The sequence below is a fragment of the Phyllostomus discolor genome, chromosome 4, assembly GCF_004126475.2.
Source record: "Phyllostomus discolor isolate MPI-MPIP mPhyDis1 chromosome 4, mPhyDis1.pri.v3, whole genome shotgun sequence".
In the NCBI taxonomy this organism is placed as follows: Eukaryota; Metazoa; Chordata; class Mammalia; order Chiroptera; family Phyllostomidae; genus Phyllostomus; species Phyllostomus discolor.
In genome coordinates this window covers 114,437,867-114,462,855 of record NC_040906.2, presented here as the reverse complement: position 1 = coordinate 114,462,855, position 24,989 = coordinate 114,437,867, and the positions used below count along the sequence as shown (strand labels likewise).

The 24,989-nt window shown below is 47.1% G+C and overlaps 1 protein-coding gene across 1 annotated transcript; it reads right to left on the bottom strand.

Annotated features, from left to right (window-relative positions):
- Window positions 1-788: 788 nt before the first annotated feature.
- On the bottom strand, window positions 789-23,881 carry NCR2 (natural cytotoxicity triggering receptor 2). The gene is given in 8 exon segments (XM_036022590.1): window positions 789-924; window positions 10,743-10,853; window positions 10,970-11,102; window positions 16,565-16,628; window positions 16,819-17,000; window positions 17,003-17,074; window positions 17,077-17,318; window positions 23,856-23,881. Coding segments are annotated over 8 exon segments (966 nt in total).
- Between the last annotated feature and the right edge of the window lie 1,108 nt (window positions 23,882-24,989).

The following is a 24,989-nucleotide window of genomic DNA, read 5'->3' as shown; positions in this document are numbered from 1 at the left end:
ACCAAGGCCAAGGCCAGGAGAAGTGAGCATGTGGCCAGGACTGTGGCTTTGATGTTGACTGCATTTGCTATCATCCGATAACCCATAGGTGGAACTCCCTGGGGACTGCCCAGGGGACACAGGTGGGGCTGGAATCCCAGCAGGTGCCCCTGAGAGGCCTTGCATTGCCCCTGAGCCAGGTCCTCTCCAACTCGCTCCTGCTCCACTGTTCCCTTTCCTTAGCCGGTGCTGGAATCTTCCAGAGGCCCCTCCACCTAGGAGCTCAAAGCCATGTTCAAGGGCTTCCTGCTCCTTCTGTTTGTTTGTGTCCCATGGGGCCCTGTCCCTGGCGAGCCTGAGCTGGGTACAGGAAGGCGTTCATTTCACATTCATTGCCTTAGGTTTTTGTTGGAGGGGCTTCAGGGCTCTTCTTCATCTCATTAACTTTTGGGAGAAAGTAACGAAGGTGCAGAGTGGGGTAATGACTTGCCCAGTCACACACAGGGTTGAGCTAAGAAAACTCATCTGGGTCTTGGTTTGCAGGCCTTGCCCTCTCTTGGGCCCCTCCACTCCCCGGGCTTGTGTACGGTGCTCTCCCCTGCCTGCAGCAGGGCTTCCTGGGGCCAGGGAGAGAATGAGGATAAGAAACACAATGATGGGAAAACAGAGGGCAAAGCAGAGAAGCTGGTCCACTGACGCCAAGTGTGGGAACGCAGGACAAAGATTTAGAGCTTGAAGAAACTTAGGAAACAATATATATTCACATAATTTTATAATCTACAAGGCTTGTTCATTTGCACTGTTTATTTTCACACCCACGGCAGTGTGTCCCTGCAGGTGAGGAAGGAGGTGCAGAGAAGGTCAGTGACCTGCTGAAAGTGGCAGGTGGCTTCACTGGTGTCCAGGCCCCTGAGTTCCATCAGGGCTTCCCACTGCCTGTGCCACCTGCAGTCGGAACAGGAACCCAGGGGGCTGGTCAGGGACAGCTGCAGAGCTGCACACAGGTGCAGAGGCAACCCCCTCCCCATCCCCTTTCACACGCAGTGGCAGCGGGGGGCGGGGCAGCGCAGCCTCCTGACAAGGCCACTGCTGGCCAGAGAGCGGTGGCAGTGAGCACACATGTGTTTTGGGCCCAGGTCGGTCAGTTACCTTCCTCGCCCTGATTCTTTCCCATGTTCCCCTCTGCTGTCCACTGAAGAGAGGAGCTTATTTCTCACAGTTTTCCAAGTTCACCCTCTGTCCCTCTAGTCAAGATCAGCTCTGAGTTGTCTCTGCTGTGTCACAGGTGGGCCCTCTTCCTACTGCACCTCAGTCCCTCTAAAGCTCAGCAACTGTTCAGTGTCTTCCACGTGTGTGATGTTTTATGAACATATCATCCTATTTAGCAATCCAAGTGGCTTGTTAATGTAGATATTATCAGTCCTTTTTTTATCAATGGGGAGAGTGTACAGACCTTACATATGTTCTCCAGGTTCATTTGGCCAGTGGGTGAGAAGGAAAGGAGATCCTTGTTTAGTGGCAGAGTTGAGCAACACTGCCACCTGCAGTAAACGTGGAAAGTAGGGAATGAACCTAGGGACCGGGGTGGTGCAGCTGAGCTCTCCAGGCAAAGTGCTGAGGGTGCTGCCTTGGAGTTTCTTCTCGTGGCTATTGAACACGCGAAAGGAGAGAGAGAACTTGCAGGCAGGGTTTATCGAACATGAAGGAGCTGGAAGATTCTTAGCTTCTCCAGACAGTAAATGATGCTAAAATCAAGTTCAAGGCACTTTCAGAAAAAATATGGTCAAAGGATGAAACCAAGGGTGTGACTATAAAATCCTTTGTTAAGATCTCAGGAATATCAGACACAATGCCTCAGACAAAAGGCCTCTAATGAGTTTAAGGGCGTGTCACTCACAGATTCTTTCGATCAAACACCAGGCTTCTAAATGGCTTAAAGACATTATCCCTTGGTATCTCAGGAGAAGCCCAAGGCGTAGAAGAGACCTTACCTTGAAGAGATTTGTAGGTGTGGCTTTTGTTTAATTGAGTGACATTCACATAAAGAGAATGACACTCACAAAACACTTCCACTGAGACTATTAAAACAAACAAACAAAAACCAAAAACAAACACAAACAAAAAAACCCTGTCCTGGCAGGGTGGCTTGGTTGGTTGGAGCCTCGTCCTGTATTCCAAAATGTTGTGGGTTTGATTCCCAGTCAGGGAGGTACAGGAGGCAACCAATCGATTTCTCTTTCTCTCCCACCCTCCTTCTTCTCTCTCTAAAATCCGTCAAGATGAGAAACATTCAAACCGGTAGAGAATTTTTGGTGAGCTTATTTGAGCCAATTGCCGGGAAGTAGTACCTATATGGATTGAGAAATGCTCTGGAGAATGGCAGTTTAGCACCTTCTTTTACACGTTAGAATCAAAGCAGGAGACATAAGGGGGTTACATGAAATCCACTGGTGATACATTAGGGAGGCAGGAGAGAGCAAAGCGGGAGGGTGGGGAGGTCAGGGAACCTCTGGGATTGGATAAAAGGTAAAATGGTAGGCACATACTTCTTTTACATAGGTGGGTAAGTGATAGTTAACATTCAACAATTTACCTGATTACAATGACAATGAAGGGGTTTGTAGTCTCTGACTGTGCCCAAGGGGGTTGGGAAAAAGGCAAGTTACCCTGACCTTCCAAAGATCTGTTATTGTAGATGTCAAAAGACAACAGACAGACTCAGTTAAGGTAAAGGTTGACCTTTGTTAGGGAAAAATACCACCCTAGGAGATGACTACCCACCAGGAAGTTATTTTTAACTCCCCCTTGTCTACTTTGTACTTACCATCGATGCTTCTTATTCCCTGTACCTTTTCCCCCATTCTCCACCCTTCCCTTCCCAGATGATAACCCTCCATGTGATCTCCATTTCTGTGATTCTGTTCCTGTTCTAGTTGATTGCTTAGTTTGTTCTTGTTTTTAGGTTCAGTTGTTGATAGTTGTGAGTTTGTTGTCATTTTACTCTTTATAGTTTTGATCATCTCCTTTTTCTTAGATAAGTCCCTTTAACATTTCATATAATAGGGGCTTGGTGATGATGAACTCCTTTAACTTGACCTTATCTGGGGAGCACTTTATCTGTCCTTCCATTGAAGGCTAATGTAAATGAAAGCTTTGCTGGATAGAGTCATCTTGGATGTAGGTCCTTACTTTTCATGACTTTGAATACTTCTTTTTTTAAAAAAGATTTTATTTATTTATTTTTAGAAAGGGGAAGGGAAGGAGAAAGAGAGGAAGAGAAATATCAATGTGTGGTTGCCTCTCTCGTGCCCCCTACTGGGGACCTAGCCTTCAACCCAGGCATGTGCTCTACACTGAGTCAAACGGGTGACCCTTTGGTTTGCAGGCCAGTGCTCAATCCACTGAGCCAAACCTGCCAGGGCTCAGGACTTTGAATACTTCTTTCCAGCCCCTTCTTGCCTGCAATATTTTTTTTGGAGAAATCAGCTGATAAGTTTTATGGGAACTCCTTTGTAGGTAACTGTCTCCTTTTCTCTTGCTGCTTTTAAGATTCTCTCCTTATCTTTAATCTTGGGTAATGTAATTATGATGTGCCTTGGTGTGTTCCTCCTTGGGTCCAAGTTCTTTGGGACTCTCTGAGCTTCCTGAACTCCTGGAAGTCTATTTCCTTTGTCAGAATGAGGAAGTTCTCCTTCTTTCCTTTTTTAAAAATAAGTTTTTAATTTCTTGCTCTTCCTCTTCTCCTTCTGGCACCACTATGATTTGGATGTTGGAATGATTAAAGTTGTCCCAGAGGTTCCTAAGCTCCTCTCTCTCTCCTTCTCCCTCTCTCTCTCTCTCTGATTCTTGTTTCTTCATTCTGTTCTGGTTAAATGTTTATTTCTTCCTTCTGTTCCAAATCATTGGTCTGGGTCCTGGTTTCCTTCCCATCACTGTTGGTTCCCTGTATATTTTCCTTTATTTCACTTTGTATATAGCCTTTACTTCTTCCTTTATTTTGCATCTGCACTCAACCATTTCTGTGAGTATCCCGAATACCAGTGTTTTGAATTCTGCATCTTATAGGTTGGCTATCTCTTTACTGCTTAGCTCTATTTTTGGAACTTCAATCTGTTCTTTCATTTGGGCCATATTTTTTTTGTCTTGGCCAGCCTGTTATGTTGTAAGGGGTGGAGCCTTAGGTACTTGCCAGGGCAGGGCTACCCCTGTTCCTGTGTTGTGCTGTATGTGGGGGAGGAGTCAGAAAGGGAACAATGCTGCTTGGTTGGCTCTCAGGGGGCTTCCAGTCACTTTCCCTGCTACCCACAAGCAAATCTGGCCCTTCTGGTGCTGATTCCCGGGTGTGTGGGTTTGTGTACATTCTCTCCAATGAACTCTCCTATGAGGCTGAGAGTTTCTCCTGCCGCCACAATTCCCACAGGTTTTTACACTCAGAGGTTTTGAGGCTTTATTTCCCCATGCTGGAACCCTGGGTTGCGAGGTCTGTCTCACTCCCCCGTTGTTGCTCTTGGTTCATCTGCATTTGAATGTGGGACCCCTCATTTCACCTGCTGCTGCCTCGCCCATGCAGTCCTCCAGCCGCCTCCTTGCCATAGGTCCTCTGTCCCAGCTGCCCGTCTCCATCCCTCCTACTGGTCTGAATTAGTGTTTCTTCTTTAATTCCTTGGTTGTTGGACTTCCATACAGTTCAATTTTCTGGCAGTTTTGGTTGTTTTTTGTTTTTAAATTGGTTGTTGTCCTTCTTTCAGTTGTGCGAGGAGGCAAAGTGCGTCTACTTATGTCTCCATCTTGGCTAGTTAGTTAATAAGTTTTAATTTTAGACCATTCTTTGTGGTTACTTTAGGTCTCTGAGTTTGTAAAGTCGCCTCGCGGTCTCCACGGAGGCTGTCAGGTTCATATGTGGCCCCTTTTCTTTCACAAATCAATAAACATACCCTCAGGTGAAGACTAAAAAACCAAAAAAGACCTGTGTAGCCTACAAAGTCTACTGGCAGGAGGAAGGCTGAAAAAACTATGAAGGTGTAAACATGGGCTGCCTTTCATGGAAGGTGAGGGGTGGCTCAGGAAGGATCAGTAGCCCGGAGGGAGGAGCCAAAAGGCATGGCGAATTATTCCCATGTAGCAGTGGGGCAGTCCCAATCAAGGAACTTCCAACATCTGCCCAGCTGAATTTCAGATTTTCTTTTTTTAAAAAGATTTTATTCACTTTTAGAGGAGGGAAGGGAGGGAGAAAGAGAGGGAAATATCAATGTGTGATTGCCTCTTGAGTGCCCCCTACTGGGGACCTGGCCCCTAACCTGGGCGTGTGCCCTGACTGGGAATCGAAGTGGTGACCTTTTGGTTTGCAGGCCGGTGCTCAGTCCACTGAGCCATACCAGCCAGCGCTGAATTTGAGATTTCCTATGGGTCAGTGCTCCTTTGGCCTCCCATTTCCTTCTCTTTTGAACAGGAAAGTCTACTGCGTACCATGTTGTACCAACATTTATATTGTTTTTGTGTGTGGCAGATAAGTGGGTCTTTAGGCAACCCCTTCCCTATCCCAGTACATGCCAGGTTGGTGGCCACAGCCTCCTGACTGTGGCCTTCATATTGAGAATTGTATGGAAGGAGTGACACCTGAGGAGCCTCATCTACACCTGGACCCAATTTAAATGACAATTTCCTGGACCTCATGCTGATGCCACAATGGGATGAGACTTTCGTGAGCTTTTGGAGGGGATGAGAGTATTTTGCCTGTGGGAGAAATATAAATAATTTGGGGCCAGAGTAGGTACTGTGGTGATTTTAAAATCTCTTCACCTCTTTCTTTAATATATCTATCTTGAAGAGACTGAGTGTAATCTTCTCCCTTTGAGTCTGGGCTGGCCCCAGTGACTAGTGTCTGATGAACACGGCAGCAGCAATGTGACTTCAGAGACTAGGTTATAAAAGGCACCGTGGCTTCGTCCTCCCTCTCTCTTGGATTGCTCCCTCTGGGGAAGTTGGCTCCTAGGTTATGGAGAAAGGCCCACGTGGCAAGGGACTGACACCTTGTTCCAACAAACAGGTGAGTGAGCCATCTTGGAGGAGGTCCTGCAGTCCAGCCTTCGGATGACTGGTTCTCGCTAACATCCTGACTGCTGCACCAGAGATTCTGAACCAGGAACACCTGGTTAAGATGTTCCCAAATTCCTGATCCTCTTCCAGAGCAATCTGTGAGGTAATACTGAGGCAGGATAGTAAGAAGTTAGGGAAATTCCTGGACAAGTGGAACAGGGCAAACTGAGACAATATAAGTCAACTAGGCCAAACCATTCGAGGAATTTACAGCCAGCAAATAAATCACAAGGTTTTATCTTTCCTAACCAAGGACGCTTAGGAGCAAGTGGTTTACACATTCCAGACAGTCCCAGGGCAGACTGGCCCCAGTCCCGGTCCTTCTTCAATAACTTCCTGTAAAAATCAAGCTAACCAGAAAATAACCCTGTCTCCTCTATACACACATGTGGATGAGTCAGCTTATTGAAGGACACACCTGGAAAGCTAATTAACGTTCTGTTAAGATCCTCCCCTGAGACCTCCCCTAGGACTCCCACTGACCAAAGAAAGATAAAAAAGCCTCAAGACAAAGGACTCAGGACGTCCTCACTAGAGTACGCCCACACTCTATATTGATGCTTTCTTTCTCCTAATGTCAACGGGTCCCCACAAGACTTGCAACCAGTGGAGCAGTGGGCAGTGGCAGCTTGTCCCAGGCTACCCCCCTGTGCCTGTCTCCAAGGCCCCCTTTTTCTCTGACTCCCTCGTGAGCTACAGCAACTCCACCCAGGCTCGCATCTTTCCTATAATTTCTGCAGAGCCAAAGCAGACCTGCCTAGGTCCCTCCTGTTGCTTCTTCCACCTTAAACCCTTCCTTCATTACACTGCCCCACACTTTCATAAATGTACTCTCAAAACCACCTGGACTTGTGTTGTGGAATATTTCCTGCATCGAGTCAAGAACCCACACACTACCAGCTGCCCTAAGGCAGACCCGCTCTGGGCCCAGACCCCATAACAAATACAATGCACATGTCATTTGTTGTTTTAAGCTACTAACATTTGGAGTAACTTATTATACAGCATCAAATGAGGAGACAACTACAGGTTTGTTTGTTTTTCTAGAACCTGAGGGAAGAAAGCATTTCAAGAACAAAGGAGTGCTAAGTCATATTCATTGCTGTTCATCTTCCCAATATGATGGCATTTGAGTATTGACCACTGGAGTTGGCAATGTGGAAGTCACTGTTGACTGTGACTAGATGTTTCAGGGAGGGCACAGAGGCCAGTCTGGAGTGGCTTTGAGAGAACAGGAAGAGAAACACTGGAGGCTGCGAGTGAATCCAGTCCTTTCGTGGGATTTTACTGTAAGTGGAGAAGTAGCCGGAGATGCTGTGGGGTTGAGAAGGTTTTTAATATATCACAGCCCACGTACATTCTAATTGTCATGGCACTTAAGAGAGAGAGGAAAAGATGAAGCAGGAGAGAGGGGAGAACTTCTGGGGCAGTTTTCTTGTGTAGACTAGAGAAGATGGGATTTGGGGCTGATCGGGAGAGGGTGGCCTGAGCGGGGAATGCAGGGAGTGACAGGAAGAAAGAGTACCTGTGGGGGAACAGAGGGGGCATGACTGACAGCCATGGTTGCACCTGAGGGACAGTCTTTCCTCAGGGTTTGATTTGTGTCCATGAGTCAGGATGCAAGGGCAGCAGCTGAGCACGAGGGGAGGGAAGGGGCATGGGAGTTGGGGGGGGCCGGAAGACAGTGTGAAACAGGTTCAGAATGGAGATGATGTGTCTCCAGTGAGACATTTCAGCACGACTGATTGTTTTTTTTCCTGCCTTATCCAGCTTCTCTGGGTGCTGGACAGAATGAGTGGAAAGCTGGATTCAACGAGGGCTGGAGTTTTGCCAGGGGAGCTCAGTGAAAGGGGAGAGGAGGAAAGAAATGGAAACTGTGAGCCCAAGAGTGAATATAAGGATGGATCATGGAATCTAAGGGGAAGGAAAACTTGAGCGAGGTGAGGGAGATGGTAAAGGCGGCAGGACTGGAGGATCATGGACACCAGTGGGGGTAAAGGGGTACAATGACCTAGTGAATAGGATGGTGCTAGAGACAGCTGGTGGCTGGAAGCTGGGTATCTGAGTTGAGACTAAGGGCAGGAAGCGCTGTTCATGCCGAGCATCTGAATGGGAGGCTGAGGCAGCGATGACAAGATCACTGGGGCAGGGGAGGTCCAGGGACTGAGAGGCCACGAATTCGGAAGGATCATCTAGGAGTCTACATGGGCCCAAGCTCACCAAGTGTCATGGCAGGAGCAGTGTGAGTGACAATGACAGTGATCCAGGGGTTAAGACCAAAGGAGAAGAAAAAGGAGAAATGCAGATTGTGGAGGAATTGCAGCAACGATGGGTGGTCTATGGGACAGTCTCATGTGGGAAATCGAACTGTGGGGCTGCTTCAGGGAGGACAGGAAAATAGGAAGTGGCAATGAGGAGCGAAGAGGACACAACCCCACCCTCAGGCCCAGTGGCAGGAGGTCTCAGGCCCAGTGACTGGAGGTGAAGGAGAGGAAAAGGCCAGAAGCACAGAGAAAGCAGTGGTCTCAGAGGAGGGGCCGACTTCAGTGAGAGCGAGAAGGTGACAGGCAGAGTTGAGAACACAGTCCAGAGTTTGCACTGACAACTGTTTCAGAGGGCAGAGTGGGGAGACTTGGGGATGAGTTGGAAAATGGGGCTCATTTAATGAATGTATCAGGTCTCAGTGAGACGGGATTCTGGGTGACAAGAGAGGCCCAGGGAACCCTGGCACCTCGTAGTGACTGCAGTGAACAGGGAGAAGGAGTGAAAGGGCTGGTCCGGGGGTCCCAGCGCTGGCAGGGGTCATAGAGAGAGAACCAGGAGTCCTTACAGCAGCAGGGGAGGTGCGGGGTCTTCGCTCACTCCCACCCATGGTGGGAGGTGCTGGGAGGGGTGGTTATGGGGAATCTGGGGTTCCTCTCTACTCCCACTGAGGAGGTGTGGAAACCGTGTGGGGGAAGTGGCAGTAAATGGATAAAAATTGTATGACTCCATCCACAAGGATAAAGCATGAACCCCATAAGAGCCTTGAAGCTGGGTAAAACCAGATGACATCATGGGCCAGAGAAAGGTGGGAGTGAGAGTAATAAGATGCATTCACTTTTGACCTGAAACTCCAGGAAGCCTAGAAATGGGAGGCATGGGCATCTCAGAAGGCAGAACAGAAGTTGGGGCTGGAAACCTGAGACTAGAATGAAAGTACTCTTAAGAAGTGGTTTGACTCCTAGGCTCTCTGCCTCCTGTGAGGCGAAGGGTGAGTCTGCTGCCCCTATCCTTTCTCTCATTCACCACCTGCAGGAACCATGAACTTGGTCTAGGATGACAGATGCTCTGCTCAGGGCACCAGGCACCACTGGGGCAGACTGTGTGACAGGTGGGGGGAGGGGTGGGCGAGAGCAGGCACTGGGCAGTGGGGCCCCTTTCTTCGCTACAGGTGGTGCCAAGAACCCTGACATCCTGCCTTATACCCCCAGGAGAACAGTTAAAAGAGTCCTTTTTTGGAGAAACTGAGCTGTTAAAGAGAAAAAGAATACTGTGTTTTTCTTAGTCCATTTGGGCTGCTATAACAAAAATACCACAGAGACTGGATGGCTTAAACAACAGACATTTACTTCCCACAGTTCTGGAAGCTTGCAAGTCCAAGACCAAAGCACTGGCGGATGCTGTGTCTGGTGCGGGCCCTCCTCCTGGTCCACACCAGGCTGCCTACATGCTGTGTCCTCATGTGGTGAAGGGGCTAGGTTGCTAGGGGTCTCTAATCCCATTCACCTCCCAGAGGCCCCGCCTCCTAACACCATCAGCATGGTGGGTAGGATTTCAATACATGAATTTTGGGTCAACACATTCATCCACTGGATGGCGCTGGCCCCAATGCAAACTGCATGTGAGCGAGTTGCGGGCCTGGACCTTGGGAGGAGGCTAGGGCTGCGAAATCCTCAACACCACAGCCAGGGGCAGCCGAGGGTGCTGGATCAGGTTCTGGGAAGCTTCAGGCTTTTCTTTACAGGGGATGCAGAATTCAGAGGTCAGGGAGATGCTCCTGTGGGGGTGGGGAAGACGCCGGCCATCCTTCTTGGGCCCTGAGGCTCAGCAGGAAGCATCAAGGGCCCTGGGATCTGCGCCGAGCTGGGAGCTGGGCGCACCGGCCAACTCCTTAAGGCCCTGAGAGGGGAGGTGGGAAGAAGAGAACGAAGTGACTGAAGTCCACTTGGACCCTGTTCCACTCTCCCTAGGCCTGTGCCTCCTCCTCCCTAAGTCTGCTCTTTCCTGACCTGATCCTGTTTCCAGGTCCTCTTCACTCTTTTTGGGTCCCTGCACCTTTTACCCAGCCCCTTCCGTTTTTTTCCTGCCTTCTCCTCAGAGCTTGTGACTCTCTTAACTCTTGGGGAATGCTGTTTCAGGACTTAGGATGAGGCAGTGTCCTGGACTGGTGGCTTTGGGTAGGCACTCCTGGAAGGGCAGGTGGTGGGAGGGACTTCCTGTACACTTCAGTGACAAAGGCGAGCCTGTCATGAATGTGCAAGGCAGCTGGATTCAGTGCCATTTCATTTGGACAGCCCTGTCAATTACAGTTTTCCCACCTCTGTATTCTCTGGCTGATCCCTCGCTCTGACGCTCTCTCCGTGTTTCTGCTTCATTTTCTCTAAATTCACCCAGACCCCACTCACTGGACAGGCAGGGCTGACAGCACCAGGCTCTGGGCCGGGAGAAGTCCACAAGGCATGGTGACCAGGGCAATGGAGGCTGCAGGGCTGGAGGAGAGGGTGGAGTTTTGTTTCCTGGAGGACAGAGGGACACAAACAGGAGTGGGCCAGGCTGGGGTGGCAGCCTCTGTGGATGCCCCTGAGCCAGGCCTGTGTGGATGAGGGTCCTACCCTACCTACCCTGAGCTCACTGTGAAGGGGCGGTGATGGCAGAGGGAGCCCTGGGGGCCTCTCTGGCTCTTCCAGTGGGGGACACACAGCTCTGGGTCTGGGATGAGGTGAAGTCCCGGGAAGCCAGGGACCAGCTCTGTGTGAAGGCAGAGGCTGCCAGGGAAAAAGAAGAGACCTTGGTCAGTGGGCAGGATGGCCTGCCTGTTCTTGCTATCAGAGAACTGGGATGAACTGGGAACAGAAGCCCATCAGCTCGGGGGGAAACCAATTTGTGGGTGTGCGGACTGGCTTGTGAAGTCTCATGGCTCAGGACTTCACAGGCCTGCGGCCCAGGCTCTATCTGCTGCCTGTGGAGGAGTTGCTGGGTCCAGGAGCACTCGAATAGGAGTCCGGAGGCCTGGGCCTCCCTCCAAGCATTCTTATCTCTTTGCACGGCCCTCCCAACCTCTGAGCCTCCTCAAGTGTGGACACAGTTGCAGTCTTGAAGCCACTCTCATCTCTGACGTCCATGCGCTTTCTCACACTTCTGGGCTACTAAGGGAATGGGACCCCTCATGGGGAATTTTAGGGGCTTCTCTGCATCCCTGTCCCTCTGGTTCTAAGGCAGAGCCCTGGGCCAGCCTGTAGGTATTTACCCAGTGCCTCAATGGACTGGGTAAATATCTCTATGGACCCCTCTTTTTTTAAGGAAAAAAAAAGATTTTATTTATTTATTTTTAGAGAGGGGAAGGGGAGAGAGAAGGAGAGAAACATCAGTGTATGGTTGCCTCTCATGTACTCCCTACTGGGGACCTGGCTGGCAACCCATTCATGTGCCCTGACTGGGAATTGAACAAGTGACCCTTTGGTTCGAAGGCTCTATGGTCCCCTCTTGACCCTCAGACTTTGTGAGCTGCCTGACCTGCACTCCTACTGCTCTGCCTTCCAAGCAAGACCCCAGACTGACCTGTGCTCAGAGCCCTTTGTGGAGGCTGGAGAGGTTGTCCCTGGAAAAGGGATGAAGGCCTCTGAGGATAACGAGAAGATGATGGCTGCTGTGGGCAAGTGAGAGGCCCAGGAGGGAAAGAAGTGGTGCCAGCCCCAAGGCTGTGACAGAAAGTAGGGGCTCTCAGTGTCCTCAGCCAGGTCTGCTCCCCTAGCCAGGGCCCTTGAGGGGAGCCATGGCTCCTAAGGTGGGAGGGAAGAGAAGAGCAAGGGCTGGGAGATGCCTGGAGGAGAGGGTACCTGAGAGCCAAGGACTGTCCCTTCTGGAGAGAGCCTTGGGCCGATGGACATACAGCCAGTTGATCCTGTCCCACAGCGGCACCTTCTGTGAGGCTTCCCAGAACGAGGACCAGGACCAGCCCATGTGTCCAGCCTTGGAACACATGGGCAGAATTCTAGTCCTGAGCTACTGAACTTATGATCTATGGGTTGGTGCTGGTCCACAAATTGTAACCTGCCTGCAATAGGTAAACTCTAAATCTGACATCGCCTCAAGGTCCAAGTATGTGATTGGTAAGCTCGTGCTCTCTGGGTGAACAGGGTGTAGACCAGTTGGGTGTTGTCAAATGTCACAGAGAGCTGCGTACGGAACAAGCTTTGTAGTGGCAACACACAGTAGGACTACCTTTCAGCATGTGATACTACTTTAAGGTTAGTTAACTATAACCCAAAAGCGTAGAAACACCTAAAAATTATTTTTATAATTTATTATTTTTACAATCATTACATTTTAAATCCAACTTGTTCTTTTTTATAGAGTGTACCATGTTTAGCTAATTTAGAGTAGTTAATTAGTTAATTCAAGTATCAATTCACAGGAAGCAAAGGATAGCAAAAGAAGTCACTAAACTTTTTGTTTAGAAAGATGCATCTTTTCTGAATGTAGCAGTAATAAGCCAAATTATAATAACAGAATTGATTCCAAAGAAATTTTTCCTTCTGAATTTATTTCAAAGATTTGCACTGATTTTACACAAAAGTGTATTCCATCATTGTGATAGGTAGAAAAATGACCCTGACCCCAAGTGTCCACATCCTAACCCCAGGGACCTGTGTACTTGTCACCTTGCATGGCAAAAGGAACATTTCAGATGTGATGAAGGTTAAAGGCCTCGAGTTGGAGAGATCATGCGTGTGCGGCCAATCTAATCATTAGTGTGGGAAAGCAGAGAGCGTGTGTCCCAGCTCCGGTCAGCAGAGAGCAAAGGAAAGGGACCTCTGGCTCTGAGATGAGAAAGGGGGCCAGAGCCAAGGAATACAGGTGAGTCCACGGGCTGGGGAAGGTCGGCAGGAGGACAGGATGTCGGTCCCGTAGCTACAAGGAACTGAATTCTGCTCCAGACCTAAATGAGCGAGAAATGAATTCTCTCTTAGAGCCTCCGGAAAGGAACACAGCCTGCGGACACCTTGATTTTAGTCCGGTGAGACCCATACTGAACTTCTGGCCTACAGAACAGTGAGATCATATACTTGTATTGTTGTAAGCCATGACAGCTGTATAGTGAGAGTTTACAAATAATGGTGAAGACTAAAGCTCAGTGCTATTTGTTGAGATATGATGGCTAATGAAGCAAATGCATCATAAAAACAAGGGACATTTACATATAAAAACATAAAAACACAAGTTCAAGACTGATTTTTTGAGGAAAAAAAAGTACTGAATTAAAAAGCCTGACAGCAGTCAGCATTTCACATAAACTCTAGTGTCCTGTGGGCTTCTTGTGAGGTGCTACTTTGTGTTGTGAGGCTAAAAATCTATCTACAATTGCTAAAATATTATTGACAGGCTACAACAGAGAAGTTTGCTTAACAATGTCAGGTTAATATGTGGCAAAGAAGAAAGCTGAAACATCATTTCCCATCTACTCTTTAGCTCAATGGATTTGGGAATTGGCTCAGAGTGTGAAAGACCAAGTCTCAGAACAAATAAAGCCAGCAGAGACTTTTTCATGGTGACTAGAGAAACACGCCTGTATTGCTAACATAGCTGTTCTTTTACTATATGTGCAGTTTGAACATTGGTGATAGGTAGAAGTTCCTCTGTATCTTTTAACTTTATTGCCAAAAACACAACTAACTCTGGATTGTAAACAACTACGAAGGGTCATATTACCAACAAGTGGTTTGGGGTTTAGGTTTATGTAGGAGCATGTTCTGATGGCTGCAGCTGCTATGACAGTTGCTTATGACAGTAGCTCAGTTGGTTAGAGCGTCCTCCTGATACACCAAGGCTGAGGGTTCGATCCCCCGTCAGGGTACACACAAGAATCAACCAATGCATGCATAAGTAAGTGGAACAACAAATAGATGCTTCTCCCTTTCCACCCCGCCTTCCTCTCTTTCTCTCTCTAAATTAATTAATTAAAAAAGAGAAAGTCTTGCTGTGAAAAAATATCAGCTGAAATGAACAGGGTGCTAATTGATGTGGAAAATTATGAAATTACATAGATATGAACGTCACGAATTTAAAATCATTCTCTTCATTATGTGTACTATGGAAGCGCCATGAAGACTTGTTTCTACATGCCGGTTTGCAATGATTACTGAGGGGAAAGCTCTGTGGAGAGTGTTTGATCTATGGGAGGAACTCCTAATGTTTTGGCAAGATAGAGGGAGACCAGTTTAGTAAAGATGTGAATTGCAGTTAGACTTGTTTATATTATAGCTTTGATGTTAGCATTTCTATGCAAGGAAAGAATGCAACATGTTTTTCAATGGCAAATAAAATTGAAGAGCAAAAGCAAATGTTAGAGGTTTATGAGAATAGCTTTTGTAAATTGTTATGACACATTCTTACTTTAACAACAATCATTACCAAAATAGGTGATGATCTTCGTATTGCATATTTGCAAAAGTACTCATGAAAAAACCTTACTAATTTGATAAAATGTTTTAAATTCCCTTTTCTGTCAAAAGAAGATTATGCATAAGAAACCCACAGATTTAGAATCCACTTTTTTCTTACAAAGATAATTTAAATATGACTATAACCTTTAAAATAACTAGCTATTGGTAGAGTATTGAAGACACATTTAAAAAAAGATTTTATTTATTTATTTTTAGAGAGAGGGGGACGGAGGGAGAAAGGGAGGGAGAGAAACATCAATGTGTGACTTCCTCTCATGTAGCCCCCTACTGGGGACCTGGCCTGCAACCCAGGCATGTGCCCCAACTAGGAATCAAACCTGCAACCCTTTGGTTCACAGCCCACACTCAATCCACTGAGCTACACCAGCCAGGGCTGAAGATGTATTTGAAAATACAGTGTCACTTGCCTTCTTTTGTAAAAGTTAAAAATAAAAATATGGAGCCTGTTAAAATTCCTTTAAACTTCCTTCCTATATTTCTGTCAGCATAGCTTTGTAAGACCAATTTTCTACTATGAGGGTTATTAAAACAAAGCATCAAAACAATTTCTGTATACATTTTCCCCTGAGAGTTATGGTGTCATTAATGTTCCTCAGATTGGGTAAGTTAATAAACAAAAAGAATGCTCATTTGTCACATTAAAATCTTCAAGTGTGGACACACAGGGTGTTTGTTCAAAGTGCAAATATTGGCGTTTGACCTGCGGAATTTCACTCTTGTGATGTTTTGTTTGGTTGTGACCAAGGAGCAGCGCGGCGTTCCAGGAACAGAGCTCAGCCGCCGCTGTGCCCACTGCTCACAGGCGCACTGCCAATGAGCAACGCTCGTGGTTCTTATCGTTCCAGTTTCTCCCGTGTTGTGTTTGTTCTGTTCGCATAATATTGGTTGAAATGTAATTTTATGTCCGTCAAATCTAATACTCGTTTTGGTCTTGTACTTTGTACATCTGCTTTTTTTGGTCATTGTTTCTAGAAATTTAATTTTATCGTGTTTTACCTATAAATAGTCGTTGATGGGTTGGCTCTTAGTCAGTCTGCTCAGGCTGCTCTCACAATTACCGCGGACTGGGCGGCTGGTAAACAACGGAAATTCACTTCTCACAGCTCCGCAGGCTGGAGGTCTGAGATCTGGGTGCAGTGTGGTGGGGTCTGGTGAGAGCCCTCTTCCTATTGTGACCCCACGTGGTGGGGAGGGGGTCAGAGAGATCTCTGGGTCCCTTTTACAAGGGCACTAATTCTACTTATGGGGGCTCCACCTCATGACCTAATCATCTTCTAGAGGCCCCCTCCTAACACCACCACATTGGGAGTTAGAATTTCAACATATGACTTTGGGGAAGACACAAATATTCAGCCGGTTGCCACCACAGATACTCTGAGAAGCTCTGATTTAGACTGAGGTAGGCAAGCTTTTTTCTAGAGGGACAGAGAGTGATCACGTCAGGTTTAGGTGGGCCATATGGTCTACGTCACAGCTACTTGACTTTGTTGTTAGCATGAAACAGCCATAGATAATATGTAAACATGTGGGTGTGGATGTATTCCAATAAAACTTAATTTATAGACTGAAATTTGAATTTCCTATAATTTTCATGAATCACAAATGAAAAAAAAAATTCCTCCCCAACCATTTAAAAGCCATTTTTAGCTTTCAGATTATGATTTGCAGATCCCTGATCTGGGCCTGGAGGATGGGACAGACCAACCTGATGCACGTGGTGGGGGGTGGTTTGCGGCCAGAGGACACACACACTGAGCACTTACCATGTGCCAAGTCCCATGCCTTCTCCAAAGATATTGGCGTCTTGGGCTTCTCTGTGGCTAGGTCCTACAAGCTCAGACTGAGCAACATGACCAACTGGTCTTTTTGAGCATCTTTGAGGAGGCTTGTAAATCACTGAGACAGTGTGTGGTGGGTGTGTGTGCTCACAAGTGAGTCCCCTGGGCACAGGTTCCCTGCAGTCTTCTCAGGAGACCAGCATGGGGGAGGGGCAGCCTGGCTTCCATGACTAGGAAACCAGGAGGCACTGAAGAGAGCGCGCGGACCCCAGGAAAAGGGCACACCGGTGACACACCACCAGAGAGAACTTCATGGAATTAGAAGTAGAGTTGCTAGAAGGGTGGTGGGTTCTACACCAGTAGTGTCCTGCATCTTCCTCCCTCCGATCAGTCAGGGTGACAATTAAGAAGCCAGCACCACGTTGTCCCAGATTGAGAACTGAGAGTCCTGAGTCAGTGTGCGGGGCCTGGAGCTGGCGACTAACCTGATGCACCTGACACCTCCCTACACCAGCCTTTCTTCTTACAGAGCCCGTCCCTGGGTGGGTGCTGACCACTCATGGAGAGCGCCCGCCCCCCACGCACAGCAGCTGTGGTGTTTGATAGTACCCAGGAGTCCGGAGAGCACCGCTGCAGGTCAGGGCCATGCCAGGACTTGCCCTCTGGCCTCAGAGCTGCTCGCTCTGTGGTCTGCTGTCCCAAATCTGCCCCCTCCCCATGCCCTTCTTTTTCTCCTCCCCTGGGAACAGCAGTGGCATCAGCAGCAGCAGTCCTGGGAGTGAGGCTCCCTGGGCCACGTGGCCCTTTTCCGTGTGCTGCTGGGAGGCAGAAGCGGGTTGGCTGGGGAGAGAGAACCTATTGGCCCTGAGTCTGCCTAGCTCTTCCAGCACCTGACAGAGATAGATGAGATAGAAAAGGCCAAGGCCCGGGTCTGGGAGTGGGAGACCACAGAAGGCCGATTCTTCGGACAGAGGGAAGCAGGGGCCCTCCAGTCGCAGGCGTGGATCGGGCCAGGCTAGGTGGCGCACAGCTCCAGGTCTGTGAGAGGCTGCTCTTCTCCTTCCTGTGCAGTTGCCCCTCCCCCACCAAGACCTGTCCCTGGGGGAGGAGCTGAGACAGCCAGGAGGAAACCGTGGTCCACTAATGGACCCCCTGCTCTTTCTCTTCTTTCTCTCTCAGTGTTTCGCAAAGCTCTGTCTGGCTTTGCCCCCTCCCCAGGGAAAGTCACAATGAAGGCAGGTGACAAGCTCAGGGGCACTTGTAGGTCTGAGCGAGAGCCCTTAGCCCCACTGGCCCCAGGAGTAGTCAGAAACATCATGTCCAGGCCTGCGGGTGGGTTGGTGGCCTGTTTCCACCTGGGGAGGTTTTGTGGGTGCTGGAGGAGCAGGAGGTATAGGGAGGGTTCCTGGCAAAGGAGGGAGAGAGGGGAGCTGGGAGCAAAGAGAACAGGGGTCCTCAGAGGGGCTGGAAGGAGGGTTGGGTCAATGGGTGGGCAGGGAAGGGAGCACAAGAGCCTGCAGCTGGCATCATCTTTGCATCCTAAACTCCCGCCACCCAAGGACACCAGAGGAATATGTGTGTGATTATCACATCAACAGATGAGAGACTCCAACATCTCTTTCTTTAGTGAATGCTTGTACTTTTAAGATTTACTTTTTTAAAAGATGCAATTTGCAGAGAAAAAGGTTTTATATATTTAAATATATCCAATAATAGATTTTATATATTTAATAAAACTATTACTCAATAAATATTATTTTGAGTAGGCATTTAGTAAATATATTTTTATATTTAATGCATATGTATTTATGTATATTTAGTGAGAGAATTAGGGGCTACGGATAATTCCAGTGGAGGCCACCCGGGACTGAGCTAATAATGTAACACCTACAGCAGGAACTCTGTGTGTAGATTAGGCTGAGGTGGAAATTTGAACCCATCAAGGGGACTTGATTCAATTCCACTACTTTGCACCTAACCCCCACACCTCCTACTCCTCAGGCTGCTTCTGTGCAGTGCCTTTCTCTTTACAGTAGGAGTGAGCAGAGACTGAGGTTAAGGGCAAGGGTTCAGACTAAAGGAGAACAGTTCCAGAAGGGACATCAGCTGTCAGTGCCTGAGGGACTAGTACCGGACTCAAAGGGTTCACTACATTGGGTGCTCTATTAAAAAAATGAGATGGTGGTGGTAAGGCAGTTTTATTTACTTGCAACAAGTAAAGGAGATGGAATTTATACCCAAAGCTCTGTCTCCTGGAAGGGAGGCTTAGCCATTGCTTATATACACCATTTGGTCAATTGCATGTTGATTTCTTCTCTGAAGTTGGCTGCACACTTATCAGGCTGGGTTCCTGTCAAGCTTATCTTGTTTACAGCTAGTCTGCAAAATACTGTGCTACATTTTAACATTTAAAAAGAATAGCTTTAGGAAGAATGGCCCAGACCTTTAGACCCTTGTTCTATCTAACAGAACCACAGGTGGAAAGGCAGGATGGAGTTTTACAGCTGGAAGAAGACCTTGAAAATAATGCCAGCCACCCACATGCACAAGGTTAGTTTACACAGCGTGTTCATATGACCTCTCTCCTAATGCCTGAAATGGGTTTGTGAGGGAACTGAGGCTGCGAGCCATCAGTGACCTGCTCAGAGTTGCATAGTGAGGTGAAGTGGTGGTGTTATCAGGATACACCTCCTGACTTCTTGGTGTCTGTCTGTGTCACACACAGCACAGGAAACCAAATTGCATATGCCAGCAGGGGTGAGCTCCTGGGGGTTTCCTGGTTTTCAGCTGGGCTGGGTGTCCCTCTCTGAACCTAATCACGTACCAAATGGTAGGAGGACACTCTCAGAGGGGAGGAAGGTGGCCCTGGCTGGCATAGAGATGTGTCACTGGGTGTGAGGGCATGGAGCCACTGCTTTCTCAAGCTGATATTCCTCTTGTCTGGCCACTGCTGACCACTGGGAAGGAACGCCTCCTCCCTGAAGGCCCCCAAGTTTTCTCTTTGTCTGCATTCCACTATCTGTGTCCCTCTAGCCTGTGGTTGGCTCTGAGTGGTTCTCGGCTATGTTGGGGTGGTCCTGAATTCCCAGGGGACTCTCCAAGAGAAAACTCTCCAAGTTGGAATCTGCCTCTTTCTCCTACTCATGGCTTCCCCACCAGTGTGAGTGGAGTAAGACCTTCTGCATAGATTCAGGTGATGCGTGCTCACCGGCCTGCAGTGATTGTGGAAGGCTGTGGATGGCTTGTCGAAACATGAGAAAAACATACACAGAGACAACCAGGTCCTGTGGGGAAGTAGGGATGGAATAGCCACTCTCTCTAGTAGGGAGCGCCCCATTTCCATTCCCAAGCAGATTTTTATTAAGAATACAGACTTAGTTTGTGGATTCACAGTCTGGCAGAAAAGATGAAAAGAAATAGGTGACTTTCAAAGATGCTGACAGAACCCCCGCTGTGATTCTGGGCAGAGTTTGGAGTTTTAACATTTGAAAGGACTGCAGGGCTCAAAGGGCTATTTTTGGTTTCCTGTCTGTGCCTTCAGATTCTAATCTAATCATCCTCCAGCAAGCAGATCTCACAGGATCTTGCATATTCTATGTCCCAGGCCTGATCATCCCAGGGGTCCGCTGTCTCTGGTCTGGACTGCACCGTCCCTGTTATTTCCACAGGCCTGAGTCTGGCAGAGGAGACAAAGGCAGCCAGGAGACTTGGATTTCTCACATCTAAGAACAAGGACTCAGGCTTTGACAAAGCCGAGGGGGCAGGGGTTGATGTCCATCACCCCTTCATTTCCACAGCCCCTGAGTCTCTTCCCAGAGGCCTCCTTGTGATCATGCCTGCCTTAGATGATTCCCTCTGTGGGAAATCTTACCCGTCATTGGCTAACTGATCAAGCCTAGGAGGCCAGGTGCAGAACAGGCAGCATTCATGCCAGGGGAATAAGTTTTGTTTCCTTAGTGGCTCCTGGTCTGGAGGTCTCTTACTCAGCCTAAGTCACGGGGGGCTACAGCTTCCTGAGACCAGGCAGGGCAGTCCCCAACATTCAGGGCCTCAGCACCCTCTGGCGCCCTGGTGAGTTGGGCCTGGGTTGGCTGGGGGGCCAGCAGAATGGGGGGAAACTTGTCTCCTGGGAGAGAGGGGTTGCAGAACAGTAGTAGCCAGGGACCACACATGGGGCATCCTATCAACCGTTACTTACACCAGTTCAAATAGTCTTTTTTTCCTGTCTGTCTCTGCACACTCATTTGATTGTTACAAATCACTATTTCCTTTGACCTTCAAATCCATGCCCTTGGGTCATGTCTACCCATAGTAGCTGGGTTGCTGAGATCTGAGGCTGGCCTCAGATGTCTTCCATAACTAACCATCAGGTGTGCACAGGGACATACCAACACACACACACACACACACACACACACACACACAGAGTCATTCCCTCCACCAGAGACCAGACCTGCACACCCAGAAGTCCCTCCTAGGGTTCCCCCACAACCCTTGGGGAGGGGTCATACTCCAGAGCTCCCATCCCAGGGTTTTGTATCATTTTATGCCCCGAAGGGCAAAAAGTGTATTCAGGATGGAGAGGATGACAGAATTTGGTGAGAAGAGACTAAGGAACCAGAAAGGACTGGGCCTGGACAGAGGGTCGGATGAAAGAGAAGGCAGAGCACAGTCAGTGAATGTACTTTGCATTCCTTCCAGATTCTTCCTCCTCCTCCTCCTTACTTCTCATGGCTGTACCAATACCATGCAGTAGCAGCAACAGCTGCCACTAGCCCCACCAAGACTCCAGGGCCATGAGCACTCCCTGCTCAGCCTAGGATCCCCTTACCACTTCCTGCTCCACTGAGATCCAGACCCTCTGAAGAAAAGGCTATCTCATGCCTCTGGAAGGCACCTCCCAGCACCTGAATCCACGCTGTGGTGCTACCTTTCCCCCAAAGCTGAGGACCTGCCAGGTGCCTTCTCTAATCCACTCCGTGGAATCCACGCCATGTCCCCAGGGCATGGACCCACCACCTGTGGGGACTCTCCCTGTGCATCTGGACCACCCTTCTCCCACTGGCTCCCGCCAGCAGGACCAAACCCACCTGGCAGGCACTCCCCCATCTGCCCTTCTCCCTCCCCCCGAGGGTTTCCTGTGTCCCTGTCAGCTCACAGATCAGCCAGTTGCCCAGGTTACCGTGGACCACGTGGTCAGCTTTGGTTCTTCCTCCCATTAAAGGTACTAGTGTTAGTTCATACCATATAAAAATGTAATATTTGATATTTCTAAAAATGACAAACTTAGAAAGGATATGGCAATGCAGGAAAACCATATGCCAGATAAATGGGTTAATAATAGCATTAGTAGATAAATATCTCTTTCTTTTCAATAAATAAGAATTGGTCCAAAAAAAAAAAAAGAATCAGGCAAACATTTCCATTTTAAAAAGGGCTATGGATATGAAGAAGTAATTCATTACAGAATAAAGAACAAATAATATGTATGAACACGTGTTCAAAATGGCTGATAATCAAAGCGATGTGAAATGAAGTGAGACCTCAGCCTTGGCCCATCAGTTCAAAGAAGATTGAAATAAATGGTAATCATATTCGGAGCTCCGGAGGTGTTGGGAAGAGGGGATTCTCATGAATTGTTGGAAGGACATAATTGATAGCCTCTTCCTGGAGGGCAATGTGGTGATGAATTAAAAGGCGGAAAAAGTAATTTATTCATCCATTCCACTGCTGATGGACATTTGGGTAGTTTCTAGTTTTTGGCTGTTGTGAATAAGGCTGCTGTGAACATTTTATTCAAAAGACTGAGAAAGAAAAACAAACAAAAGAAGCACGTGGCTTGTGAAGCAGCAGTTTAAAAAATTTTCTAAGTGATTTGATGTGTGTGATGATTGCTGTTGTTAAAAATGACAAATAATTTTGTACAGGACTTAAAAGACCCAAGCAGTTCCCTGCTTTGCCATTCTTGGCCCCAGCTCATTCCCCTGAAGGAATCCACTTCAAATCTTTTATCTATTATTCTAATATTTACTTCTATATTTTTGTAAGAGAAATAAAAAGAGAAAGCTTATATTGCCTTTTATCGATTTTCCAGTTTTAGATATTATCCATGAATCTTCAGTTAATGAAGATCAGTCATTTAATGCAACACTTTCCTACCCCCCTCATTTCCTCTATCCCTAAACCCACACTGTAATCAAATCACAGTTGTCTATAAGATGGATGTTTGGGTTTTACATATTCTGACCCTGTAAATATTTGTATAGCCTAGCCGTGGAATGAATGTACTGTGATTATATTTTCAGTATAATTTTTATTATTCTCTCCAGTGGCCTTATTTTTCATTTGTTTTACTTTGTAGGTATTCACCACTAATTCATTTCTAAACTCTGTACCAAGAGTGTAAATTTCATCTGAGTTGGTTCAAACACATTAAGTCATTAATTAGATCTATTCCCTGGAGACCCCAGGCTGTGCCCCGTGGTCCTGCTGAGGAGCTGCCCAGCCGTCCTGGGAGTCCACCTCGCCATCTTCCCGGGTGCTCCACGGGCCTCCAGCAAGTGTTAGACATGCTCTCTGCTGAATTTCATGACTTTTTCTGGGTTTATCCCTCTTTTCATTGGAACATTACTTCCAATACCTTCCCTTACTTTTGAGAAGTCCAGTGCCATTTTTATTGCCAGTACATTGATTATGAGATTTTCTCCTCCTCTCGCTCTTAATGCTTTTAGGGTGTTCTCTTCCTTCCCCAGTGTTATGAAGTCCATGTCGATGTGTACTGGGGAAGGTCTCTTGTCACTTTTTTGCACTGAAGACCCAGGAGACCTCTTCAACCTCTTAAAGATAAAGTCATATCTTTAACTCTGAGGCATAGATTCTTTATTTTTTTATAGTCTTCATTTTCTGAATTGAAAATTTTTTCTCTATGGAATTTCTGTTATGCAAATGTTAGGCTTTATGGACCTATCCTCCAGATTTCTCATTTTTCTCTTTTACTTTTCATCTTTTTTAATTTACTTTTGGCTGAGGCTTATATTTTTATTACAATTTACATATTATGAAATGCACAGATCTTAAATGTATAATTTGATGGAATTTTGACATATGCATATAACTTGCTCCTGTTTCAATATGTAGAATTATTCATCACCACTTCACCCCCAGAGGCAACCACTACTCTGATTTTTTCACATAGATTGGCTTTGTCTCTTCTAAAACTTCTTACAAGCAGAATCACAGTGCATAGACTATTTTGTGTCTGGCATTTTTCACTCACCATGATGTTTTTTGAGGTTTGTCCATGTCGTTGCATGTATCAGTATCAGTCCCTTTTTATTCCATTGGAGGAATATACATCTGTGTATCCGTTTTCCTGTTGACATTTGGGTTACTTCCCAACTTGGCTATTATGAATAGCACTGCTGTGATCATTTTTGAACAAGTCTTTTTAAAAAAATTGTTGTTCAGTTACAGTTGTCCTGTATTTTTCCCCATTGCTCTCCCCTGCCCCATCCCTCCCACTCCCACAGTGAATCCCCTGCCAACTGTCCATGCCCATGAGCCCTCTGTTCATGTTCCTTGGCTTGTCCCTTCCCATTCTTTCCCCCATTATCCCCCTCTCCCCGCTCTCTGGTCACTGTCAGTTCTTCATTTCCATGTCTCTGGTTCTATTTTGCTCATTTGTTTGTTTTGTTGATTAGGTTCCATTTATAGGTGAGATCATTTATGGTATTTGCCTTTGGCCATCTGGCTTACTTCACTTAGCATAATGCTCTCCAGTTCCATCCATGCTGGTGCGAAGGGTAGGAGTTCCTTCTTTCTACTGCAATAGTATTCCATGGTATAAATGTACCACAGTTTTTTGATCCACTCATTTATTGATTGGCGCTTAGGTCATTTCCAGTACTTGGCTATTGTAAGTAATGCTGCTATGAATATTGGGGTATATAGGTTTTTTTGAATTGGTGATTCAGGATTCTTAGGGTATAATCCCAGCAGTGGGATTGCTGGATTGAAAGACAGTTCTATTTTTAGGTTTTTTTTTGAGGAAATTCCATATTTTTTTTCCATAGTGATTGCACCAGTCTGCATTCCCACCAACAGTGTACTAGGGTTCCACTACCTTGCCAGCACTTGTTGTTTGTTAATGATGGCCATTTGGACTGGTGTGAAATGCTATCTCAAGTGAGATTTATCCCAGGGATGCAAGGATGGTACAGTATACTCAAATTGATAAATGTAATACATCACATAAGCAATATGAAAGACAAAAACCACATGATCATATCAGTAGATGCAAAAAAAGCATTTGATAAAGTGCAGCGCCCATTTACGATAAAAACACTCATCAAAGTGGGAATAGAAGGAGCACTCCTCAACATAATAAAAGCCATATATGAGAAACCTACAG